This window comes from Pogona vitticeps, chromosome 6, assembly GCF_051106095.1.
Source record: "Pogona vitticeps strain Pit_001003342236 chromosome 6, PviZW2.1, whole genome shotgun sequence".
In the NCBI taxonomy this organism is placed as follows: Eukaryota; Metazoa; Chordata; class Lepidosauria; order Squamata; family Agamidae; genus Pogona; species Pogona vitticeps.
Genome location: NC_135788.1, coordinates 62401069 through 62411549, shown reverse-complemented (window position 1 = coordinate 62411549; position 10481 = coordinate 62401069). Strand labels below are relative to the sequence as shown.

At 38.7% G+C, this 10481-nt stretch overlaps 1 protein-coding gene across 2 annotated transcripts; it reads left to right on the top strand.

The window, feature by feature from the left end:
* Positions 1-36: 36 nt before the first annotated feature.
* MRPL32 (mitochondrial ribosomal protein L32) lies at positions 37-4550 on the top strand. 2 transcript variants are annotated; one of them, XM_020798407.3, is made up of 3 exons: positions 37-177; positions 1119-1300; positions 3926-4550. In XM_020798407.3, exons 1-3 carry the CDS (start codon positions 120-122, stop codon positions 4178-4180), a joined length of 495 nt encoding a protein of 164 aa, XP_020654066.2. In that variant the 5' UTR covers positions 37-119; the 3' UTR covers positions 4181-4550. The 2 variants fall into 2 exon arrangements, with proteins under 2 accessions (XP_020654066.2, XP_020654065.2); XM_020798406.3 differs by having other exon boundaries at positions 38-173.
* Positions 4551-10481: the final 5931 nt, after the last annotated feature.

Genomic DNA, 10481 nt, shown 5'->3' with positions numbered 1-10481 from the left:
TTCCCCCGTGCTTCCAGGCCTTGGTTTTGAGCGGGGGCAGTTAGAAGACCGGAGCCCGTGGAAGGGAAGGCCGGGCATGGCGGTGTTTCTGGTGTTTCCATCCCCCCTGCCTAAGCTTCATGATTTTCTCCGGAGGTTCTGGGGACCACTCCGTAGCCACAGCCCTCGGTGGGGTAGGTGTGTGTTTCTGCTTCGGTGCCTCTCGCTGGCTACGCGTCTCCCTTTAGAGTTTAGATGCCCCCCCCCCGTGCCAGCCAGCCTTCTCTGCTGCTGCCCGGCTGCGTCAGTGCCGCTCTGCTCAAGGAAGGATTTGAAAACGGAGCCAACCCCCCGAACCTGTCCGCGTGAAGGCCGACGTAATTCACTGGCATGCCTCCCTGGTCCGCTCCGGCGAAGCAGCCTCTTTGCATCGCTGAGAGCCTGGCGTTGAACGAAAACTGCGAGGGGGGGGGAAGCTCTGCCAGAGGCTTTGGGATCGAAGAGAGACGTTCAGTGTCTCGTCTCAAGTGGCCTGTAACTTTATTGGAGGGCTCCTGAAGCCGCCGGCCTCCGCCCGTGAGGCGTATTTTGTGGGCTGCCTAACTGCAAATGGCAGCAGCAGCAGTGGAATGGAAGTACTGTATATCCCAATACAGTATTTATATCCCGCCTTTCTTTTAAAAAGGACCCGAGGCAGCTTACTTCATTCAAAAGAAAAAAAATATTGAAAGCTTAAAACAATCCCTTTATACTATGCTTAAAAGAATTAAATATAATAAAATGTAAATTAAAAGGGTGCTAAAGCATATTTGAAAGCAACACGTTTAAAAGCAGCAAAGCGCTAACAATCCCATTTTTAAAAGCCTTCTGGGATAGCCAGTCACTGAGGTAAAGGCGCCTGAAGAGAAAGATAATCACCTGTTGGCAGAAGTGAATGCTTCTCAGTACATATATAAAAAACTGAGCTGTGTATAGTTAATCCCAGATACTATTTTTCATAATGCAACCTCACCCTCTACCTCCCATAAACAGAAGAAGGCTCACACTGAGAGGGACTTTTGCTTAGTACTCTGTTTAATAAAAGTAAACAAACTGTTAATATTATATTAGTCACAATACTGTTTCATGTCTCCTTTAAGCACCCGCTTTGGCTGTAGAAGCTCCAGTTTCTTTGCTTGAGCCTATGGCAGAGAAGACTGAAAGTGATGAAACTCCAAGCTTTTTAGATGGCATATTTTGGATGGCTGCCCCAAAGTCAAGGCGGACCATTGAAGTGAATCGATGCAGACGAAGAAATCCTAACAAACTTGAAAAGTTAAAGGTAACTTATCACATTTCTGTTCGCTTTCTTGACCTATTTGTCCTGAATTTCTTTGCTATGATCCCAAGATGTCTGCAGTTCTGTAAACATTAACAGCAACATTGTAAGACAACTGTAATAAATATCCATGCACATTTTTGTAAGAGTGGTTCAGTTGATTTTAATTTAAGCCAAATTTGTCACTGATCAACCATTCATTTGTATGTTTTCACCATGTGTAGAAATATCAAATAGTTATTTGCTATCAGTTATTTTCATAATTGACTTTTACTTTTATTTGTTTTTAATGGAGGTGGTAGGTAAAAAAAGCCAAGTTTAACACAAACAAGCAATGCCAGTGATCTTAGTTCTTTTACTACTATGTCTAGTGAGTGACTTCATCATTTTCTGACAACTTTTCTACCTGGGTTTTTGGAGGCTAACAGGTTACATTTTTGTGTAATGACCAGTGTACTAATTTTGCCGCTCTATCACGTCTAATTTTGTAATCTGTTTTTGCAATCTTGGGACATTCACAGATGACGTGTGACAGTTTCTTCTTTCTTTTTTTAGCAATATCAGCATTTGCTGTTAGCACTGATTCATTGAATTTTAGCTTTCATCACATTGATTTTGGTGTGCTTGTTCTTATGCATGAAAAAAAATATAAACCTTCGTTTTCTATCTTAATGGTCCCAGTTTTAGCCCATGTTGAATTATAATCATGCTTCCCATCAATATTTCTCAGGTGCTGGGTATGCAGTGGTTTATTTTTGCAACTGTTTAATTTATTTCCAAATTGCTGTGGTTTTTATATTGAACCTTTGCTTCTGTTGCTTTCGAAATATTCTCCATTTTCACAGCCTTAAGTAATTTTTCTGTACTTATATAATAATTTAGGCTTTTTCCAGTACTACCTTCTGTATTTGTAGTAATCTGTGGTCTCCAATCTTTCATGGTAACTATAATCTGTCCACAGCACTTTTTGGATGTAGTGCATGATGGATGTTCATTAGCTTCCATGTTTTCTAATCCAATTCTCCTAATTCATTTTGATTCCAATCTATTAAAGCAGATGTTAATCCAGCTATGTGGCAATGAGTCAAATGCCTTTTTATAGTCTATCCAGACCATGTTAAGGTTTGCTTTTCGTTTTTTGCATTCTTCAGTATAATTTTATCAATAACCAGTTTATCTTTTGTGGCTCCTGAGTTTTTAAAGTTTTCTTTCTGTTCAGTTGTGTATAGGGAGTTTTCAGTTAAGTAATATGTTGATCTTGAAGTGCTCCTATGAGGAGATTGAACATTGTTGGAAGGCATGTAATTGGGCAATAATTACTGGGTACATTTCTCTTTTGATGATTTTTTAATTATCAGAAATATACAGCCCATTGTCATCCAATGTTCAGTTGTAGAATTTTCGAGTAGGTGATTAAATTGCACTGCTATACATTGATGGGGACTTGTTAAATGCTTTAACTAAAATCCATGTAGCTCATTTGGACCAGCTGCACTCCAAATTTGCACAGCCTTTACTTGCCTCTTAATCATTTCAGTTGTTATTACAATATCATCCATTTGTTTTCCTTGAGTTTCTTTACAAATGTCTTTAATCCATGAGGCATCTTTATTATGTCTGGTTGGGCTTTCCCACATTTCTTTTCAAAATTTTAGATTATCACCTTTACATGGGCCTAATTTCTTTTGCTTACATTATTCTTTTGCTTTTTTGTTATTATTCATGATGATGATGATAGTATGGAATCACTCCAATAAAATATTATAATAGAAGTGTGTGCATTAACAGATCAACTTATTTCTCCCTTCTCTCTAAATTTGAAAACCCTTCCTGAGCATTAAATAAATATTTGATGCACTTTAGGTTTTCAAATCTTGAGTTAGGTCTTGGTGGTGCACAGTAACAAAAGATATTTGAAGAAGGTAAATATGGTGAAGAAAAGTCTAAGAACAGCTGGGCTATTGTATCCTAGAAGTTATAGTCCTCTTGCTAAAATGGCAACACCTAGCTAGGCAGGCTGGGGATTTTGGGAATTGTAGATATTCCTGATTTCTGGAGTGAAGGGTGGGGGAAGAGCAGTGTAAAAATAACAGTGGAGAAAGAAGGGAGAACACTAGGATAGGCTTCTAACCCTAATCTAAGTGCTACCAGAGTAGAGAGGGGAAGAGACAATTAAAAAAAAAAGACTTTATGAGATGAAAAGTAGGATGAGGGTGGGATTCATGGGATTTGATTCCAAGCAGAACTGGGTACATTTTCTGGAAATAAATAAAATAATTAAATTAAATGGGGAGTATACGGTTTTACACCTGGCATCAAGGAACTGTGCTATTCAGTTCTACAATTGGTTGTGCTTACTCAGCATGACCAGTTGTGCAGTGCACCAGCAGAAATGCTTCAGGAATTGTACTTCTGTGTTAGCACTCATACACTGTAGTAGGTGGAACATTGAGGGGGTTTGTGTGTAGTTGCTCAGTAGGATTTTGGCAATTCTCTTGCTCATCACTGAGCAGTGATGAAAAAGTTCATAGTACAAAATGCATCCATGGCTTCTGTGTTTCATTTCAGTTTAAAATGAGGTGGTATTACACTTCTGCATTTTAAAACTGTGTTCTTATTTATCTTCAGGGAAACATAGATGTCTGTCCTCAGTGTGGCAGCTTAAAACAGAAGCATATTCTTTGCGGCTATTGTTATGAAAAAGTTAAACAGGAGACTGCTGCCATAAGGAAGGAAATTACGATAATGGAAGGAGGACCTCATAGGAGTCCCACAGTTGAGTCTGTTGTACTGTATGAAGGGGAGAAACCCAGACTTAAAGATGAAGGGAAGCGGATCATAGAAAGAAACCGGAAACGTCCATCTTGGTTCACATTGGACTGAGCAAGTAGCATGGAGGAATTGCTTGTTACAAAATGTTTTTGATAAAACACATTGCAATAAAAGTTAGGCTTCATTGTATTTTTAATATGCAGTATAAGATCATTGCTGTACTTTAGATAGTAAAATAAGATGGTAAGTGAAGAGTTAAATCTAATCACATTACTTTTGGAATATACTTGGATGGCTAATGCAGCTACTGTATGTCAACTGTTAAAGCTGTCTGAGCATGTTGGCATACTTTAGGAGCACATTGTTTCTATATGTGTTAGGGTGGTGTTATTCTGCAGTGAGAATTCTAAGGTCCTTTTTTATTTAATTAAAAATGAATTATACATTTGCCAACAATAATAAAGCATATTCATTTCTATAACAGGTATTTTGTGTTCTGATTCAAACTTAACACAGTTTTTTCCTCTGAGAATATATGATAGCCAGAAGAGCGATAGATTCCGAGCAGTGGCCGGGATCCTACTGTATATTACAGTTCCAAGAAGAAACAAGGCAGAGTGGTAGAAAGATAGAGAAGACTGCTCACACTCCCTCTGGTTTTGGGGCTTTTACTCTCATAATTCAGCCGGGGGGAAGGGGCCTGGACAAATTATGGGACTAGAAGTCCTCAGACTCCAAAAGTCCCATCCCTATTAGCCACAGTACCTTCCACATGTACATAAGCACCCAATAGGATTGTGGCTGTTGAGTGAGAGCCCAACCTGCGTGTGACAGTCCCTTTCTATCTGCTGTTTCCCATGACAATTTGTCCAGTCGTGTCTGACTCTAGGCGAGATTATTTTATTTTGTATATTGCCTGGTTGGATAGCTCAGTGAATTAGGCATCTAACAGAGCCATGGATTGAGAGTTCAATTCCCTACAAATACATCTGTCTCTGGGAAAGCCATGTAATCTTCAGATCCAGTTACCTGTCTTTTTTTCTTCAAGACAACTATTTGTGTATTTTCCGAAAGTTTCCATGGACTTCTGAGTGAGGCTTTTATCTGGAAAAAGAAGCTGAAGCAGTGACCTTAGATTTACATCTGTATCAAAGAAGACTGTCTTTTCTATTCTCGAGGGCTCGTTTGTTATTCAAACAGCATTTATGAAACAGGACATTTTGCCTCAATATCCAATTTCTTCATATGTGCTTAGCATTGTAAACAGGAACCAAGTACTTATGGCCCTTCATCTGTTGTGAAACCATAACATTTTTAAATTATTTAAATTAATTTATTTAAATTTTAAAAAAAATTAAAATTATTGTTGTATGCTAATGTCTTTATGTTTTTTAATTGTTTTGATATTCTGTAAGCCGCCCAGAGTGGTAGAATATACCAGATGTACGGGATATAAATCGAACAAATAAATAAAATAAATAAACTCCCATTGTCCTTCTAAGTATTAACTATGCTGCCTGGGCTTACTGGATCTCCTACAATATTTGGAAGTAGAAGATCCTCATTTTTGCTTTACAGTGATCAGGACTGCTAGGACTAAAGACTTGATAGCTACGAAGCATGTGTAGTCCAGACTACACAGGTGTACATAGAATTGTTGGGAAAACAGAGAAAAGGGCGTAATAACATGTTGAAACTCTCCTTCCAGGTTTTGAAACCAATAGCCTTTTTCTTAAAGGAATAAATAACTTCTTGTTATTCTTTGATTGATTAAAACAATTATGTTCACTAGGGTCCAAATGAAATTGCCTCAGGGATTAAACTTGAATAGAGAGGTTCACCAATTGACCATCCTTGATCTTGGGCTCAATGGCCTTACAGGCCCCTTCCAACTCAATTATTTGGTGGTTCTAAAACAGTTGTCATAGTTTAACTACTTCATCTCAAAGGGGAAAGAACTGAAAATGTGTGTAGAAACTAAACCTTACATATACATTTTTCAATCTGGACTTCTACATCTGTGTGTTCCAGAAACAAAGACTTAGGCTAAACTATATTTTCTCTTAATTGTTCTCTAAACTTGTAAAAGATTTTGACTGTGGCTTATATTGTTGTCTCAGTCTGAAATGTCACCAGAACACTGGAGACTTGCTGCCACCTATTGCTTTAAAAAGTGCATTTTCATTTCAGTTAAGTGGTTCTTTATTAAGACTTTGCCTCATAAAAAGGAAAAAGACATAGAAATTAAGTCACTTGAAAGAATGATATAATTATTCATGCGTTTTACCTTTCAGTTGCTACATTTTTAAAGGTCCTCAAATTTACTTACTCCAACAAAATTAAAACCAGAAAGATGTATATAGCTAGTGCAATGCAAGGGCAAAGTCCATAAACTATGTACAGTAGTCCTTTATTCAAATTTTACCTCAGCTAACTATTTGATGGAAAGCCAGTATTCCATACTGTCTCATATGCAGCAGAGATATTAGCGAATCTTGTGCTGCTGTATCTGAAACAACACTCACAGCACTTTGAAATACCAAAAGTTCTACAAAAGTGATCATCAGTATGTTTGTATACTGTAAAAAAATCAGGCAACACTTTTAGTAGACCACTAAAATCAAACATTCAGTGAAAGCTTTCATGATTTAAAAAACTCACTGAGGGACACCAAGGGTAATGTAGTAAAGCTGTTATCCTTTCCTTAAGTCGTACATGAAAAAAATGAAATATCCCCTGAAAATAACCCCTAATGCGTTTTTGGAGCAAAAATTAATATAACACCCTGTCTTATTTTCGGGAAAACAGGGTAGCTGTTTTATGACCACAGAGGATTGTCTGCGGACAAAACGCTAGCTCTATGGATTGGAAACCGAGATGAATAAAATCCTTTTAGCCATTGTAAAGTGTTTTAAGAAATAAAAATACATTATTTCATTAGGAGAAGAGGATGAAGTGGGGAGGGTGTATTTTGTCTTATTTTAATAATTCAAGAAGTAGGGAACACTTTAAAAAGCTTATTGAACAGGAGTAACTTTGACAACTGGAATGTCACATCACCTCTAACTCAGAACTGACTGAGTTCAACTGCAGGATGATTACATGTCTATTGAACATTCCTGGTAATCTCAGAATTAACTAATGATTTCCAAGTGCAAATTTATTGACATCTATAATGTCTTTGAACCTATTTTCCTAAATATCAGGTCTGTGTTCCATCAGAGACAAAACAAAGCATTTATTGGCTCAATAAGAAATTCATTTGATCCATGTCAAATGAGTCATTAATTGTCTTGGATGTTTATAGTAGTAATTTTGATTTGGTGAACATAGTAACAGAAATAAAGATTGTATTATAGGATATGTATAAGTATTGGTAAGTTGTTATATGTGCATGTACTTAGGAGTGGTTAGTCGGAGTGTGACCTGTATTAATTAAGATAGAAGAGGTTAAAGTAAAATACAGAAGCTTTGTGTAACTTTAAGAATGTGCTTAAGAATTATTCCTAAAACAACTTGTAATCAATAAACATGTTTCTGTTTAAAAGTTCAGTACTAAATTGACCTTAGTCTTTCATAGGAAATATAGGTTGATAAAGAGAGCAATTGGTGGCAGCCTGTTAAAGCATGTGTTAGGATACTCAGGTGAGCTCTTTGTTTGGTGAAACAAGCAGGGGCCACGGGGTAAACGCCACAGTCATCATGACTTCATTGTTATGCACATTTAGCTCTGAAGTAAACTTCATTGAACGAAATAGCATTATTTCTGTGCTATGATAGGAACAGGACTTAAGTTTAGTATGTCTCAGAGGCTGAAATCCTGTTGAGCGTGTAACTTGGCATTATACTCATGATATCTGCTGTCACCCCATAGCTGCCCATCCAATCATCAGAGGTGATTTTTGAGGATGACTCTCACAATGTCTTGTCTCCATGGTGCTGCTGGCTCATTTGGCGATCAATCAAATCAAGAACTGTGCAGCAGATTGCATAGTCATCTTATATAGTCCTTTTTGCCAGGACTGAATGCCCAGCATATTTATGATGCCTTAACAAACAGGATTTCAGCTAATGTTTTTAAATCTTTGGCCTCCGGAATTTGTGCACCTTCAGTTCTCAGAAGCCACAGCCAACATAGCTGATGGTCATTGATTATGGGAGTTGCAGCTCAGCCTGGAAGGTCAACGCTAAACAACACTGGTCTAACATGTTTCAATAGTCTCTAGTTGTGACTAACTTTAGCTCCATTTGGGTCGTTCTTTTTACACCTGAAATGTTTTTAAAATACAGTGGTGCCCCGCATAGCGAGATTAATCCGTTCCGGATTAATTGTCGCTATCCGGAAACATCGTAAAATGAAATGGAAAACCACATAGGAACGCATTAAACTCCATTTAATGCATTCCTATCGGGGGGAAACTCACCGTTGAGCGAAGATTCCCCATCTAGCTGCCATTTTCGCGCCCTCGGTAAGCGAGGGCAGGGCGCGAAAACACTGCGGGCAGCCATTTTAGGCACCCAGCGGCCATTTTGGAACCGCCGATCAGCTGTTTAAAAAAACATTGCAATGCGAAGATCGGTAAGCAAAACGCTTACCGATCATCGCAATGCGATGTTTTGGCACTTAAAACATCGCAATGCGATCGCATTAGCGATCCCAAAAAACGGATCGCTATGCGGATTCATCATTAAACGATGCGCTCGTTATGCGAGGCACCACTGTACCACACAGGATACCACTTCTAGCTCCATTTAGAATGGGTGTCAGTATGAAATGTTAGTATAACAAGCATGAGCAATGTATTAAATAAAAACTTAGGCTGCTGTTAATAATAGGTAGATCTTGCACTCTCCCATCTCTGTAGTAAAAAAGCATCAGAATAGAGTTGTATTAATGAATATTTTGAATTATCTTTGTGAATTTGTCTTGGCAGATGCAATCAAGAATGTGTTCAACATTGAATCCTCATCTAAGTGAACGTAGTGAAAAATGAAAATAGCCATTGTTAACAAACAGCACTTTTTGAAAATGCAAGAGTTCCATATTTTTTCATGTATAAAACAACACTTTCCCCTAAAATCTTAGAGAAAAAATTGAGGGTTGTTTTGTACATGGAAGGAGGCAGAGGTGGAGGCAAAAGAGCAGCGACAGTCGCCAAATCACCTTCTCTTCCTGCCAGGGTTCACTTCCAGCTTACATCGCCACCTTGTCCTCTGCCCGAAGAGAGCCTCCAAGTAGCACTGAAGGAGGTGATCTGCCAGTGGCAGCAGTCAATGGGAAGCAGCAAGAGGCAGCCGAGCATGGCTGCTCCTTTGCCGCCATCTCCTGCTGCTCCTGCCTCCACTGCTGGATTGCCTCCTGCAGGACCACTCGCAGGCTCCCTTCAGGCAGGAGACAAGGAGGCAATGTGATTGGGTGGCGGAGGCAGCAGGAGAAGGAGGTGGAGCTGCCCCTCGCGGCTGCCCATTGACTGCTCCTCCACCTCCAGCAAGGGACAAAATTAGGGGGTCGGCGTGTATATTGAGGGTTGTATACATGGAAAAATACATTAGTTGATGCATTTCATTGGACCATTAAAAATTAAACAAATAGCAAGCTTTCATGAATGAAATTGACTTCCTCAGGCTCTAAGCATGTCCCCTTTCATGGATGATGCAGAAAAAGTGTCCAGAAATTAATATTACCTATATGGGAGAGATGATCAGTTCTTCTTGTTGAGCCTCTACTGTCTCTGCAACAAGGTCTGGAATTTTTATTTCCTGACTCTTGAGACCAAAAGACTGTGAATTACCTTGTAATCTCTACCCACACCCCACCCACACATTGCTTGCTTGAAACAAAGGTTCCTTTAGCTATGGGGAGTGGGGGAAGACAACACAAAGACCCAGAATCTTTTAGCACAGTAGGGTTTATAATTTGGTTCATTCACCAGGTTCATTCACCAGGTAGAATTAACCAGTTGTTCCAAATTAAAAGTCAGATTCATGTTTTTACCTGGTGAGCATAAGTTCATATTCTAGTTACCAGAAGTCAGGGAAACAAAGTTCCATTGCCACATCAACAGCTAAAGCAGAATTTGTAGCATTATCAGAATTGTGCTCAGAAATTGGGTGGTACAAACAATTACTCACAGATTTAAGAATTATAGTGGATCAGGCCATAACTGTGTATGAAGATAACACTACGTGCATTCAGATGGATGAAAAGATGAGAAGCAGGAGTAAGCACATTGATATAAAGTATCATAATGTCAGAGAAGCAATAAAAGAAAATTTAATTGAGTTACAATATTGCGAGACAGAGAAAAATGTAGCTGACATTTTGACAAAACCTCTGAACATACAAAAACACAAGGAAATGATTGAAGAATTGGGTATATGTTCTGCTGAGGCGTAAATTAGGAGGGGTGTC

Coding starts and splice junctions, on each gene's coding strand:
- MRPL32 (XM_020798406.3), top strand. CDS start 77: ATGGCGGTGTTTCTGGTGTTTCCATCCCCCCTGCCTAAGCTTCATGAT. Junction 174..1,118: donor TAGCCACAGCCCTCGGTGGG/GTAGGTGTGTGT, acceptor GTCTCCTTTAAG/CACCCGCTTTGGCTGTAGAA. Junction 1,301..3,925: donor ACAAACTTGAAAAGTTAAAG/GTAACTTATCAC, acceptor ATTTATCTTCAG/GGAAACATAGATGTCTGTCC.